The following is a 16,441-nucleotide window of genomic DNA, read 5'->3' on the forward strand; positions in this document are numbered from 1 at the left end:
GATCGTGAAACTAGAGCTTATTAATAAAACTTACGCTGAGGACGCTTCACGGTCACTCTTTGGTACAACAAAAGCTATTTCTGAAGTGGACGGAGCCAAAATATCGTGTTGAGCACTCAGTATATCCAAACCAACATCACACGAGTACAAGCTGTGGTTTAACTCTTTGAAAACAAACCTAAAGCCAAACCTTTTTGCGATTATATTTACTTGAAAAAATGTTCTCAACCATTTACATAGCTACGTGTTTTATATTTACAAATTCTAGAATTTAAATACTCTTGATGTACAATTTAAAAAATACTTTATCGACACCGTCTTTACTCTTCTGCTACCTCATACAGACTATCCCACACTTGCAGTTTATGTATTTCCGGCAACTCGATCACTTTCAAATCCTCACTTACATTTAAGCAATGCAACTTGCCATCAGCTTGCAGCGGCATCCATTCGTTACCGTCGAGGTTATCACAGTTCGGATCAGAGTTTGCGGCAAACGAAGTCCAAATATCTATTTTCCGTTGGATTGTACGAAATTCAGGCGTGTCTTTGTCCAGCTTCCAAGCGAAATCGCCAAAGAACAAGTACGAGTGATCATCCACATGTGAAACGCCGCGTACTTCTTTACCACAATATCCGATACGCTGGTGATTAAAGTCGGGAGAGTCGAAATCGAAGCGGTAAAGGTAGGTGGGAGCGCGTGCATGTCGCAACCGCGCCTTGACGGTGCGCAATATGGGATGCCAGAATACTTTATACGAAGCATACTATAAATAAATGAAGACAGTTTAGAGCTACAATAATAATTATATACCGCTACTCAGAGTCACCTCGCAGTAGTTGAGTACATGTTCCATCTGCAATTCCCTCTCGGCAAAATGTGTTTCACGCAATTTCGCGGCCAATTCTCTTTGCGTTTGTATGTCATGCTTTTGTTTCAACTCCAATGGCAACATATGTTGTTGGTTTTCGTTTAACTCGTGCAAAAGAAACGGTGCCATATGTACGCGCGCAAACATGAGAAGACCCTCAAAAGATGTACCACTAATTATAACGGGTATATCGTTGCCCCAAGCATCGGCAAACAGAGCAATCGGTTGCTTCGGTATAATACATGTCTCTGTTAAATACGGTTCAATTACTGGGCCAAATGCGAATAAGCAATCATCCAAGTTCTCCTCTTTGGTAAGCAAGTTGTGACGTAACAGATCGGCAGCGGGTAACTGTTGCAGGTACTCGAGTACATCGTGATCATTGTCATCGCCAGTGTAGCCATTAGCTTGTGCTAAACGTTTTGGTAAAGCCTTCAGTGGCGACAGCGCCCATGGGCAGAGTACAGTGCCAGACATTAGTATAGCTTTGTGAAAGAGTCCTTTCGCTAGCGGTGACAGCATCATAAAGTGTGTGGACGCAGAGCCGGCGCTCTCACCGAAAAGAGTTATGTTATTCGGATCACCATTGAAATTTTTGATGTTTTCTTTAACCCACTGTAAGCCAAGAAGTTGGTCTTTCAGACCCGCATTGCCCGGAGTGCCAACTGTGGGATCGTGCAAGCTAAGAAAACCTGTAAATATGACAAGAAAGTGTTTCAAAACACCATTATAAGGTTTAGAGAGGATCTATACTTATTTGATAAAACAGAACACGCGATCACAAAATTTCAAATGTGTATGGATATCATTTATGCGAACAATCAGAAAAAACTGAAGAAGCAATAAAATTAATTGACATGTTCAATTGCTTTTTTGCGCTGTAACTAGATATTCCAAGCAAACGCTCACTAAATGCTGTGTATAAATATATGTACATATATATATATCTGTTTGTGTCTGCATACGCCTTTTCAATTAAAACTTACCTAATGGACCCAGCCGGTAGGCAATTGTGACTAGAATGACATCCTTCATCATCAAATAATCGGGGCCATGCAGATCACGTGTCGGATCGCCTTTTTCAAAGCCACCACCGTAAAGAAAGACCATGACAGGAAGCGGATTTTCTGATTTTAGCTATTTGTGTATAAAGAAATATTGCGTTCTCAGAAAAGCTCTTGAAAGACTGGAATTGTTCATGAGATTTTTCTAAGCATACAAAATGTAAAATCGCAAAAGTTATTTTCGAAGTACTAGATTTTCGTGTCGTTACTATAAAAGAGAGCCACCATACAAAATTATCTTCAAAAGTGACCCTAGTTCCTAAGCTTAAGAAATCGGTACTGGAAAGACATTAGGCGAAAATGAAATGGCAGTCCACGAGACTGTAGCGTATTTTAAAGCAGAGATTGGAAATAACTGCAAATACGGTATTAAAAAGGTGGAGAATCGCTTCAATGTTTCGCAGAGAGTTTCGTAAGAGAGAAATTCGTAGGGTTCTGAAGCAGATGATATACATGGATCGTAAATCCATTCATCATATAAATTAATTCCGTGAGGTATAATATATCTAGTTTGTGTGTTAAAATATACGTCATAATCTCGAGTGGTTAATGATAAATTATAAATCACATTCTACACCACCTCTCGCTCTTTATCACACAAGTCCAGTAATACTTGTATCAGTCTCTTGACAAGCATAGTAAAACAATTTGTCGATATATAAAATATTTTGGTGAAGAATCGTGGAGAGTTGTTGTTTTGCGGGTAAATGCATAAACGTTTCGTAACCGTAAACCGTTAGTAGAAGATATATAAAGGGGCAATATTTAAACCTTGTATATTTTCTCCTTTTTTGCTACAATTTCATCGCATATAATAATTTAAAGATCGTTATATATTTCAGCATTGTTTTTCTGGTTTTTTTTGTTTGTAATTAAGTGGAATCACAAGTCGGTTAGTTTGAAATTGCGCAATTTTGAGCTACAATAACACTCCAGCCAACAACCTTATCAACCACTTACCTTCTTCGCATATATATTCAGATACAAACAGTCCTCGTCGCCTTCGATTTCATTTGTGCGAGCATTTTTCTGCAACGGTTTTTCGGCCTTTTGCGTACAATCCAACACACCTTGCCATGGTGTCGCGGCTACAGGCGCCTTAAAGCGTAATGCACCCAGTGGGGGCTGCGCAAAGGGTATGCGCTCAAAGCTGTAGTAGTTGTCATCGTAAATGGACGTATTGCGTTTACCTTTGACGGTGCCAAGCGTTGTTTCCGCCAGCACTTCTGCATTTGCTGAGCTAATTTTGATATACGAAACATATATAAAAATATTATAACTACTACGTTTCGCTACAAAAATAAAACGCTTTGCCACTTCACATACTTGCCCGTCATAGCTGCACTGAGAATAAACGAAAAATTCCCCTTTGTCGAAGTAAACTTTTTTAATTGATTGCTTTTTGATACATGTATTTTTATTACTACACGTAATTATTATCTGCCACGCTTAAATATACATATATATATGGTATATAATACTATTCAAACGCTTTACAACTTTTTGTTTTGTTTATCACTTTTATTATTGTTATCTAATTACAGTGTTGTTGCAGGCGACCAATTGACTTGACTAATGTGAAACCGCACGCTATGGGGCACAAGTAGCAACTGTCGGTCTATAGAATTCAAACACCCATTGCACACTTATGGCGACTAGATTTTGAGTGCAGTCGGGTAAGCAAGTGCATATGTACATACACACAGCTGAAATATTTGAGCATGTTTATTAGAATTTTATTTTTGTTTTGCTCTCTCTTTCAGCTATAGCAACTGTTGCGCTGTTGTTAGGAGAGTTGCGTGCTCTTGAACAATGTGTACCTATGAAATAGGCATGATAAAATTTTTAGTATTTTTTAATATATATATTATTTCCATTTCTCTAAATTGTACCGCAAACTTCTACATAAAATGCTTAGATATTTAAAAGAATAATCATCATAGCAAAAGCCACTTTGCTAACGTAACCGAACGCACGATCAGTTGGTGAGAGATAAGATGACGGGAGAGCGAAAACATGTTAGAGAGCAAAATATCAGAGGTTAGAAAGTGAGTTGAGATGATGAGCATTTGCCTTTAGTTTACTCTTTCGTTGCATTTTTGTAAGATAAGCGAGAGAGAGAGAGAGAGAGAATCAGGTGAGTGCATGCTAGCAGGTATTCTGAAGAGTTCAATTAACCTGTTGCACTTTTCTATATTTGCTTTCATTTACTCCTTCTTTGCACTCACTTTGAAACGTGCTCTCAATAGCGGTTTGTACGGCGTGCTCAGCGTTTACTTACTTGTTCTTCGAGATGCACTAAATTTATCTTTAGCAGGTCAATGAACTTCGCCGTATCAAGCAATCTTGCCACGTTGTGAGAAAGAAATGTTTATTCGGGATCTGCCTCAAATAATACCGCATCCAATATCACAACCAAATTTGATGGCAAATATCTTTACCAAAGCCAGTTTGAGATTTATTTAGTGTTTTTAGTTTAAAGTAGAAAAGTGTTTATTTAGTATTTTTTCAAATAAAAATATTACAATTTTTTTAGAAAACTTCTAACGATGTAGAAAATTACTGTGATTAAATATCTTTAATTATAATCGGATGTGTTGTTGTTTAAAAAATTGTATTCGAGTTTTTTTTGATTTATAAAAATTTGTTGATTGAAATGAATTGGTTTTCTCTATTTCGATAATTCAATTTCGTTATTATTTCTAACATAAAATTACATTATCTAATTTAGTTCCTAAAAGGTTTTAACATTTGTTACCTTGTCCAAATATTGTAAAGGTCTGCTTAAGTAGCTATCGGAATTCGTTATCTCAAAGTATAATTTTCCAAAACCAACTAATGTTAAATGTAAACAGAAACTATAAAAACTGTCTGATCATAAAGCTCTTAACCACAAAAACACGTTATACATTGAAACAATAAGTATTCATAAAAAATTAAAATTTTAAAGAATCAAAAGCTTAATACCTTTAGTGTTATAAAACATCTATATACAACTAAAATATATTCTCGTTCGTAAAAAGGCTAATCCAGGTTTTCAGATGTTTGTGCGGTAAATATTTGATTTCTAGCTCTTCGTCTATGTTAAGGCATTTCGGCTGCGCATTTTCCACATCTTGCGCTTCGACTGGTTGCCATTGAATCGGTTCGATTTCGGTACAATTTGGATTGCCTGTTGCCGCAAATGCCGTCCACATACCAACCATGCGTTGAATTGTTTTAAATTCACCACATGTGGGTGGTAATTTTTCGGCGCTCGCATTATAGAACATATAAGAGAGATCATCGGCATGACATACTCCGCGAGCGGAGCGTCCGCAGTGCAGAGTGCGAGCGTGATTGTAATGCGGTGAATCGAAAGCAAAACGATAAAGATAAGTAGGCACATTCGACGCGTAGGCGGCACGTGCTAAGAGAGTACGTTGTATGTCGACGAGAAAGTGTCTGTAAGTCAAGAGCTGTAAGCAGTAGAAACATACAGAAACATGTAAGTATACTATGTCATTGAAATGTTTAATAAGTTGCTACTTCATATAGTACCTCCAAGTATTGATACAGATGTTTACTACAATGCGGTTCCGCATTACCAAAGTGTGCTTCCTTTAGACGTAGACCCAATTCTGTGCAGTTCTGCACATCACAATCTTTTTTCACAATTTTCGGCAAAACTGCCACACAATCTCCGAGCTTATTAACTAAGTGCGGATTTTTGACCGTCTCATAATAGTGCAGCATGCCTTCGTCGGCTGTGAAACCCAACAGTATTGGGATATCATTGCTCCATGTCGTTATGAGTAGATCTTTAAATGGTTTTGTCAACAAACCGTTCTCGCTTTCGTACGGTTCCACTACTGGTGTGAAGGAGAAAAATACACGTTCATCCTTCTCATGTGGCTGCCTGAAGTCTTTATAAAATTGTATTAGTTTTGAACCGCTAACATTTGACAGGTAAGAGAGTACGTCTTTATCTATATTTTCACCACGGTAGCCTAATTCGACGGCCAAAAAATAGGCGCGATTTTTGGGTTCCTGTTCGGTCCATGGGCACAGTGCTGTACCTGATTGCAATATCGCCTTATGGAAGAGACCCTGGGCTTTCGGCGTAAGCATAAGCAGATGTGTAGCAGCGGCACCAGCACTCTCTCCGAATATAGTAACATTGTTGGCATCACCATTGAAGCTGGCGATGTTCTCTTGAATCCAACGTAATGCGAATAATTGATCTTTCAGGCCTGCATTACCAGGAACTTGTACATCAGGATCCGCTAGTGACAGGAAGCCTAAAAAACTTCATTTATGAATTTGTTGAAAATTATAGTGAGGCAAATACATACTAACCTAAAGCTCCCAGCCTATAGTTAAAAGTCACTAACACGACTTCTCTTTCCATGAAATAATCGGGTGCATAAACATCACGTGTAGCTTCACCAAAACGAAAGCCACCACCATAGATCCATACCATTACCGGTAGTGGCTTGGCAGATTTTAGCTGCAATGATTTAATAGCGCTATATACATATAAATAACATTGATCGAACTTAATACTCGCAAATATATATACTCAAATGTTTTATCATGATCGATGGCTCTCTCACCTCTTTAGCGTATACATTCAAATATAAACAGTCTTCAGAGCCTTGAGTGATGCCCAGGACGAAGTGTTTTTGCAGTGGCACATTTCCCAACTTGGTGCAATTACGCACTCCCGTCCAAGGATCGGGTGGTTGTGGCGCCCGAAAGCGCAATTCAGCGAGTGGCGGCTTAGCGTAAGGTATACCTTCGAAGGCATAAAAATGGTGATTGTAAATGGTTTTTCGTTTAACACCTTTAACTTGTCCGTACTTTGTGGGTATGATAGCTGTTTCATTGGTTGTTGCCTGATATTGTTGTATGCGATGGGCCACCAGTCTGTGAAATTTATTATCAATAATTATTATGAAATTTAATTAAGTTTTATTTTGATTTTATTGTATTTGAGGAGCAAATGTCTATGAAGGCTACAAATTAGACCGTTCCTCGTGTGATATGGAGCACATTTTTTACTAATAGAATTCAAAAGCGATTTCTCTTCGGATGACACATTTCTAATTTAATATATGAATATTTCAATATTTGCTAACTACAGCTCTTCTCGTTTCATCATATTTTAGTTTGTTCTGCAATTTCTGTTAAAAAAAAGGCCTGTCAAGCTAAAACACATTTTTTATTCAACAAATACTAGTTCTCTTCAGGGGTGAAACACTGATTATTGCGACCCTTCAACTTTTCGATATCTATTTTGAAGTAAGATTCAAAGTTAATAACGCTATGTAACCGTCGCTGTTGATAACTTTGTCAGCCCACTGTTGCGTTGTTTCAAGATTTGAAGCGGGTTCGTCGTGTGCAGTCCACACGGACGACTGGCGATTGGACTTCGGAGTGCAATGATAATCGGATTTATAGCGCTTGAGAATCGCCAAACATTGCTCCGAAACATCAACTCAACTCCACTTTGCACTGAGCTCGGTCATACCCAAATATATATCGCTCATTTGCTGCAAGACCGCAAGACCGGCATAAATCAAAAAACGTGATTTTTGAGTTAATGCTGCAGAATTGTTCGTTATATCATACTTCATGTTGAGTGAAAAATTCATATGAATACCTCTTATACATATGCTCCGCTTGAGAAGAGGTGTAAGGTTGGAGTCACCGTGTAAGGTTGTAGTCAGTTGAAAACTTTAAACGCGTTTTCTGGAAAATCGATTTTTTTGACTTATGCCGGTCTTGCAGCAAATGAGCGATATGATACGAGTATAATGTACACGTTTAGTTGTATATGTAGAGTGCCTGCTATCTCGAACTATTTCATTTTACGGTCATCCAAAATTATTTTGTGGACTTTTTTACTGTTGTCGTCGGTAACAAACTTCAATTCTCCTTTCATTACGTATGAACTCAGCACACCAAACCTTAATGATTAATTTTCATGATTTCAACTCTATTTTTCCCTTTCAAAAAGCAATATTTTATCAACGCGCGATATTTTTTGTATAAATCTTTTTTTTTTGTCAAAATAAAAAAAGTTTCTTTCTTCAAAATTATATACTATAATTCACAAACTAATAGTCCTAAAGCTGTCAAATTTATAAACGCGCCTTTTGGAGGTTACTACTAACTAAAAGTCATACGAATTTAAGTCTAGTTAGTAGCGCCTTTTATGCGTCAGAGGACTTATGTGGAAGCAATAACTAAGTTCTCCTGCACAAGATAATGTATGTGTATCTCTTCTAAATTGCGTCATTCCATTTGATCTATACAAGTTGCATTTTGTTTCGCCACTGAAATTGTTGAATAATTTCCGATTGCAGTTTACTATAAAATAGCAGCTTCCAGTACGTTATCTTCCATATTTAAAAAAAAAAAAAACAAAAACAACACAAACAAATACGTCGAGTCGGAAAGCACGAGCAACAAGTTGTTTTCGTTGAAAGTGAAATCGAATGCACGTTGTAATTTACGTCAATATTTATGTATATTTTGATTGCACGCTCAAGACTCTTAATACATTTTTATGAGCAGTTTGTTCCTTTACACGAGCTTAATTGATTAAACTAAGCCATTCACATAATTGCTGTAGGAAATGTTAAAAAATGGGAGAATGTTAATTGAATAGAACAAGTAGTTTTGCAATTCTTTGGAAATTTTGTATTTTGTTCGCATATTTCACCAACAAGTTGGCATTTCATGAATTTTTTTTTTACATTTTTATGCTTTACTTGTCACTTTCTAATATATTTGATTTTTGAAGTTATTCTAGAATTCTCTTTTGGCTCTTTACTGAATAATAAATTATACAATTTTACTTGGAATATTATTTACTTATCACATACTTCACGGCCATTTGCAACAAATTGGTAAGAGGCACGTTGATATCGACCATTTTCACGACGCCGATAAATATAAAGCCGCTATCAAAACACACGTGTCAAATGGAAGAAAATCAAACTTTATTTTACAGGTCTATTTCAAACTAAACTATTATTGAGAAAAATTGTACATCATTAGTGAAACGTCGAGCGCGAACTGACTTAGTATTCTAGTATATGAAAGTTGTCGCTTAGCTGTGTTCTTATCGTCATATAAATAAGTATATTTGTGCAAATGATTATATTTTATATGTACATACATATGTATGTATGTGTTTATGGGCACTTGGATTAACAGCCAGTAGCTTTGTTTATCAAGTGTAATTGCACTATGAACTTAGATGTGTGTGTGTGCATATTAATGTGTGCATTTTAACTCACTGAATTCATCTATCAGCTTGTTTGTTTTATACCCTATATGTGAATATATGTATATGCGCTTTTAGTATCTTACTCAAATATACATAATGCAAATATATGACACTAAAAGTGAAATTAATCAAGTTTACAGTGAAGATTTTGTTCAAAGTTTGCATATTTTGCTGCGACTAATATCAACTCATACTTTAAGGCTTTTGTAAATCACCAAATGCATATTTATATAGGCTGTTTTCTAGAAAGGTTCAGAAAGTTGTCAGAACAATAAACTTTTTGACCTGGGCAGCATGGAGAGTTAAAAGCAATCGCAATTATAGTAAAGTTATGAAGTAACTGTAATGGGTAGCGGGTCTATGTCGACATTGCAGCAGCTTTAATAGATCACCAGTGAAAACGCTCGATTATTATTTTCTTCTAAGCATTAAACTGATACACATGTCTCTAAACTATTCAATTACAATTTAGTAAAACTATTAAAATACGAAAGTAAGACTTTTAATTGCAACGCAATTTAAAGGCGTTTCAATGAAAGATTAAAACAAGTATTGATCAGTACAACAAAGTAGCATGCGTTAATAATTATTATTTTTTATTACCTGACACAAGTTTTATTGTAATTCATGGCAACGAGAAAACAAATAATTTTAATGCAATTTCGCAGTTTTTTTAATGCAACGCTGAGTAAGCTTTCTTCTCAATCTTTCCACCAGCTAATTTTTTTATCAATAGCTTGTGTGGTATTTCAAATTGTCCAGGTCTTGCCCTAACGTTTGTTGCGAGCTACTCACATTGTTGTGTGACATAAAGGTATTAAAATCTCTTCGTAGGGAACAGAAGTCATAAGCATAAATTCCACCAATAATCAAAGCCTAGAGGTCAAACGCAGAATAACTCTTGTCAATAGGTGCTACTTTCAGATCGGTAGGTAATTGAGAAACAGGGGGCCTATTCTGTAACTCGATTCGAAAAAAAATTTACTCGAATTCGGATTTTGTATATTCTGTAACCGATTTTCGGGTTTTCAAGCCAATTTTCGGATATCATATTCGATAGCTTTTGAGTTGTAGAAAGCAAAAACGAAAATTGTACGTATTTATTCTGGTATAGGGTGGTACAACTTTCTCATAATTATAATGTAGATCCGAATTTCGAATAGAATAGAATAGAATCGAATAGAATCCGAATTTCGAAATAAATAAATAAATCGAGTTACAAAATAGGGCCCAGATCCCTCTCTGGACGAACAAAATTATGGTCTTTAATTCTCCTATTTTTCTTGTGTTATTATATGGCACAAAAACATGAACGGTGGCGATCCGGGATGAGAAACCACTACGAGCGTGCGAGAGAACGTTCTTCGCAAGATCTTTGGAGCCGTCCGCGTGAGGGGTGAGTATCGCAGAAGATGGAAAAACGAACTGTATGAACTACATGGCGAAATTGATATAATTAAGCGGAAAAAAATTCAACGAATGCGTTGCTTAGACTATGTCATTCTCAAAATTTCTTCGACTCGAGACCCGAGGATGGACAACGGAAGTAAGGCCACCCATGGAAGGACCAAATGCATAGCCACTTGCCTGCACTTGGAATATGCAACTGGCGCCCATAGGTTTCTGCTAGTGCATACTGCGGCTAAAAATATAAGGAGTTGTCGCAGGACAATGACATTTGGTACATCATTGTTTTGAATTCCAATCAAGAAAAAAATGAAAAATTTTGTTTAAAAAAATTTATTTTACGCCCACCTCCCATATAAGGTGAAACTTAATTTTTAACCTACAGCACTGATTTTTGGTACATAGCATTTTTATGACATTATATATGTTGGTGTTAAATTTCAATAATATCCGCCCACTTTTACGCCCACCTCCCATACAACTAAATTCTCTTTTATCAAGTCTCTTTTAGCAACTTTTTTACATCTTCGAGACATTCTGACATTGTTTTTTTCAAGGGGGCAATTTGGGGCAGCTGAATTTTTTTTATCATTTAGCTGAGACTTCAGGCTTTAATTCGGTATATGTATATCGACAGCGGTAGACAGCGCTAAAAAGATGCACCACTTTGAATTTGAAGAACATTGAAATGTTGACGTCCATTGTTCCACAACATTTTTTATGCATTATTTTTTTCAATGGATTTTGATGCAAATTTTTTCTTTGATACATATTATAAATGAAAAATAATAACAAAGTTGAATTTCAATAGTTGTTTTATTGTATCAATGATTTGACTTTTGAGTAAATTTTTTGCTAATTTTGATTTTCTCTACATTCACCAATTTTGGGTATTTCTGGACAAAAAAATAATGCAGATAGAATCCTAAGACTTTGGGAAAATAATGTATAGATAGTTGGTAACAAACTGTGAAATTTTCATTCAAATCAGACAACATGAAATTTTTGAATTTCGGCCACAGATATCCCAATGTGTGGCGCGACCTCACCAAGGATAGAGGCAACTGGCAAAGTTTTGTATTGTCGGCACTGACCGACACACGGTCTTCCAGTTTCAAAAAAGAAACTAAAATAAGATTACTGCAATATCATTATTTAATTTGCCATTAAATGCTTCTATATAATATAAAACAGAATATTCAGAAAAAAGGCATCAAAACGCTGACACGTTGCCAAATTGCACGCCTGAGTTAACCACAGAGTGCACAGTGTGTGATGAGATGCCACCCAAGCCCGTGTGAGCACAAAAGAAGTGCTAAAGTCTCACTGAAAACGTGCATAATATTTTTTAACTATTCGCATATGTATGTGTGTGGCTGTTTTGTTATAAATCGTTTACTTTACTGCTCATCGATGCATTTGACACGTATACCGCAACTGTTTTTACTACTTTTACACGCACACACATATGTATGTATATGTGAGTTTATTGAATAGATTTTAGTTGCAGCAGAGAATGTATGGCGAAGAAGGGGACAGTGAAGCTAAAGTGCAATCGAAAGCATAACCTAAAAGGTTAACAGACGCCTTTGCCTCCAACGTCAGTGCTTTCCTTTTGATAGCGCCTTACTTTCTTCGTGATTCCTGTTGCCGAAATTTTCTATTTTCCAAAGTGCCAGCTTTTACTATTCAGCGTGCCAATTTCGTAACGCTCACCACTTTTCACGCCAGTATCGAGTGTGTATATGTGTGTATGAAATAGGGTTAAAGCCAGTAGCTGAGCTGGAGTTACTTCCATTTGGAATTGATTTTTTTCAATATTCCAGCATTTCACCAATATTTGCATAACACAATTTATGATATAGCGATTATTGGAGAGTAAAGGTCTCTGGGTTCATTTTACTTCATATTGATTAATTCTATTTTGAATTTTTCAAAAATATTTTCCCTTATAATATTGGTTCTCACGTATAATTTTAGCACTTCCATTAAAACACAAAGTACGTTTTTTATTTAAAAAACGCAGGAATTTAAAGCTTTCGCTGCCATCAATATTTAGTCTGGAAATACGAGTAAGTGGGCCCAAAAATGGTGTTATTCGTCCAACAGACAGCGGCGGCTGGCCGCGCATTTACAGCGTTTCAACGCGTTCGTTCTTCATTATAATTTAATAAGCTCCCTGGTGGCGAAAGATTTTGTTTGCCATGCAGTTGTCGTTGGGAATGAGATGTGGGGATTTTGGTTTTCATATTGCAGCTTTCGGCCGTTTGCGGTCCACCACTCAACTTACGAAAGTGTTGAATTACACCAGCGGGAAGTGCGCGCCGCTTGTCTACAATGTCGCTGAAAATATAAGTTCGCCAATGCCAGCCCCGTCTTTAGGGGTTGAACTAGCTGATACACAGATATATTTATCATAAGGATAAGCATTTGCCTGAGCTGATGGAAGCGCCACATGCTGACTCAAATATCTAGCATTGGCGTAATAAAATAAACGCTTATTTAATTTCTCACTTATTCGAATTTTTGTGGCATTTTACTTTGATTTGGTCTCATTCATTTTTTATGTTCAGCAAATACGCCTGAAATAAAATGGTCAACAAGTGTAATTAAATCTCGGCTTATTTGACTTTTGCAAACGCTTAAATCACACTTTTTAATTACTTTTTGCTTAGCGTCGATTGGCGTTTGGCCCGTAAGCGCTTTCGGTTAATTCTAGCGGCGAAATTTAATTTACTTTTGGACTCATTCTCATTACTTTAATGTTGAAAATTAAAGTACGAAGTTGCATTTTGTGTATACAATGTGAACTTTTGTTGATTGAATAAGACCGTAACATACTTTGATCTTTTTAAAAGTGAATTTCTACATTCTCCTAATTGGGGAATAATTTAATTTCGGCAGCTTTGCTTCAGCAAAATTCCTGCCAACTGTTGGCACAATAAATGCCGAAATCGACAATCAATTGCAGTGCCATTAAACGAAAAAGTTGTTTTCCCATATGAAATAGCAAGCATAAATATGGAATTACAACAAAAGTAACTGAAAAGTTAATAAAAGTTGGAGAATTTCACACGATTTGGCACCGACATGAAATCAGGAATTCGAGCAATATGAATTTTGTGCATATGAACATCCATACATACGTTCTCTCTGGCATATACATATGTATGTATGTATGTATACAAATTTTTTTTTGTTTGATCCCATGGGAAAGCTTAAACTTTTAAATAATTTTTTAGCAGCAGCAATATTCCTGAAAATACATACATAAATAGCAACTGCTGTTTGTTGGTTTCTATTCAGTTTGCTTCGCACAAGTTATGGGGTTTTGGAAGGAACATACAAAGGTTTGGTTTTAGATGAACAGCTATTCCGTAAATGTATGTGAAGGTTTGAGAGAATTGCAGAGGCCTCCTGTCGACCGCTGGTCATTCAGTAAAACTGGGCTGGAAATGGTAGACCTGCGTGAATCCTTAAGCCGCATATACAAAAATAAATTGACTAAGTTTCTTTTAGTCTCAATAAAGAGCTCTGTATGAATCGCCGCTATAATTACTTAAGATTTTCTAATTTTCTAATTCCCAGGCAAGGTAAGCGAAGTGATTGTAAAGTTCCGTATATGTTGCAAGCTATAATTTCCAGCAAAGCAAATACTTTTTTTTTTTCTCATACTTACAGTCTGTCAAGTAAAAGCGTGGTTGACTTTACCGACTGTTAATGAAAGGTTTCGCTCTAATTCCTTCGCGAGCCGATAGAGAGAAACTTTGTCCTTGATACATTGTTAACAAAGGTTCAGTCGTTGTTGATCTTTTGAAAGAGAATCACGTTAAACGCCATGAGTGTCAAGTACGCGTCGCGCTACGAGGCTGTGTTCCTTTGCGTCCACCCGAAAGGTCCCAATATGTCGCAATCAGCGGCTGCTAAATATATGAGAAAGTCGAAGGTATTTGTACAGAAGTGGATACAGCGATATAAAGGGGCTAAAAATGTCGATGATTTACCAGAACGTGGTTCGATAGGAAAAGTGAACAAAAAAGATGAAAAAAGGATAGTGAATCTGTTTTCGCGGAATCTTGGTTTAACACTGCGGCCAGGACAAGCAAAATTAATGGTAAAAGATTTAAGTATATCCTACGAAACTAACCGAACCCTTATTCATACTCATGATCTGAAATGGCGCAACACAATGAAGAAGCTTCTGTTGACTGAAAAACTTGTGACAAAGCAACTCGCTTGGACGCATGAGAATATTGATAGAGATTTTGTAAATGTCATTTTTACTGATGAATGTTCTATATGAGCACGTTCTGTCACGCGAGCCTGGTCAACTTCCACCAATAGGCTTGTTCAGCGGACCGTAAAACATGGGATAAAGGTGCGTCTTTGGAGCTGCTTTTCAAAACAGGGATTCGGCACTTTGTACCTCTTTACTGACAACCTTAATGCCGACAAAATAATAAAAATCTACAAAAAAATCCTGCAAATCCTGCCAACCATCAGTGGGTAAAAAACCAGATAATCAGTGGGTAACAGGGAGTAAACGTGGCGGTAAACATGTGGAGTTTGTCTTAGGCCGAGCGAATATTTAACGCACTCACGTACGTATACATGTGATCATACAACAAAAAATATCCCAAAAATGTGCGTTGGTGTTAGTGCATGGAGAAAAAATGTGTAGTTGTATTGAAATATTTGTCACAAGCGGGTAGCCGTGGTTGGCTGGGAACCTTATTGAAAATGTGGTTGGCATGAGAGGATCTGTCACTGTGTTGGTGAGCACGAAAAAAAGTAGCGCAGAGAAAAATTGGAATTAAAATTAAGCCTCTAATCTAAATAATTAATAGTATAATGAAAATTAACAAATTGTCTTTTAATTACATTCCCTATTATCTTTAAAAGACTTGAAACATAAAAAGCATTGCATGGCACCAAAGGCATTTAGAATCATAAAATATTTCTCGCAGGGCATATTTGGTTTTGCGCTATAGTCTTGCGTGATGTTAATTCGTTGCTGGCTCGACAACGACTGAACGATAGAGCGTAAGCGTACGTGTGAAGTTAGTTTGCAAAATTTTGCTAAGAAATGCCGACCACTGGCATATATGTGGAAGACCCACATACACTTTGAAGCAGTTGTCTTACGAAATTCGTCGGATCTGGAGATCTTTGCCACTAGAACACGTCGTCAAATATTAGTAGAAAGCATGCCTCGGAGATGCCAGGCAATTATCGACGCCGGTGGACACATTATTGACCAAATTGCATCATTGTTTGTAATGTGTACAATGTATATATAAATATTAAAGTTTCATAAAATATTTTTTTTTATAAATTATCCCGACCACGCTCCTACTTGACAGACTGTATGTAACCCGTTTTTTTTGCGCGTTTTGAGACATTATATTATAAAAATAGATAACGAGATTCAAAGGGTTTAATCTGAAAGAAATTTTAATGCCTACTCATCCTCAGTGACATCTTCGTGTTCCAAACAGCTTTAATATTTAATAAAATATTAAACGAACGTCTACGATTTCCAAAGTAATCTAAATTTTTTCTGTTTCCTAGAAAGCACATATTAACTATCGAAGTCAAGTTAATTTCACTGTAATTAAAAGCTTAATATATAATAAAAACACATCTTACTAAATTGTTATAGAACTACATACATATTTTCTAGAATTCATACCCTTTAGCAATTACCGAAACCTAAATCCGTGCTTATTATTCCCCAAAGTATAAATACATCGGCCAAGAGAGTCTAATGCACTACAAACGGCCGAGTATGTTAATTTATGTACTCTCGTTACACACAT

At 36.5% G+C, this 16,441-nt stretch overlaps 1 protein-coding gene and 1 long non-coding RNA gene across 2 annotated transcripts; one reads left to right on the forward strand and one right to left on the reverse strand.

The window, feature by feature from the left end:
• Positions 1-231: 231 nt before the first annotated feature.
• On the reverse strand, positions 232-9,013 carry LOC105230336 (uncharacterized). The gene is made up of 10 exons (XM_049447067.1): positions 8,809-9,013; positions 6,532-6,844; positions 6,275-6,425; positions 5,477-6,216; positions 4,934-5,394; positions 3,263-3,280; positions 2,897-3,176; positions 1,859-2,009; positions 831-1,564; positions 232-767 (listed from the first exon to the last, which is right to left on the reverse strand). Exons 1-10 carry the CDS (start codon positions 8,856-8,858, stop codon positions 321-323), a joined length of 3,345 nt encoding a protein of 1,114 aa, XP_049303024.1. The 5' UTR covers positions 8,859-9,013; the 3' UTR covers positions 232-320.
• On the forward strand, positions 3,472-4,572 carry LOC125776441 (uncharacterized). Its single transcript, XR_007421713.1, has 2 exons — positions 3,472-3,612; positions 3,700-4,572. It is a non-coding gene; the product is annotated as an uncharacterized LOC125776441 (long non-coding RNA).
• Positions 9,014-16,441: the final 7,428 nt, after the last annotated feature.

This window comes from Bactrocera dorsalis, chromosome 2 (assembly GCF_023373825.1).
Source record: "Bactrocera dorsalis isolate Fly_Bdor chromosome 2, ASM2337382v1, whole genome shotgun sequence".
In the NCBI taxonomy this organism is placed as follows: Eukaryota; Metazoa; Arthropoda; class Insecta; order Diptera; family Tephritidae; genus Bactrocera; species Bactrocera dorsalis.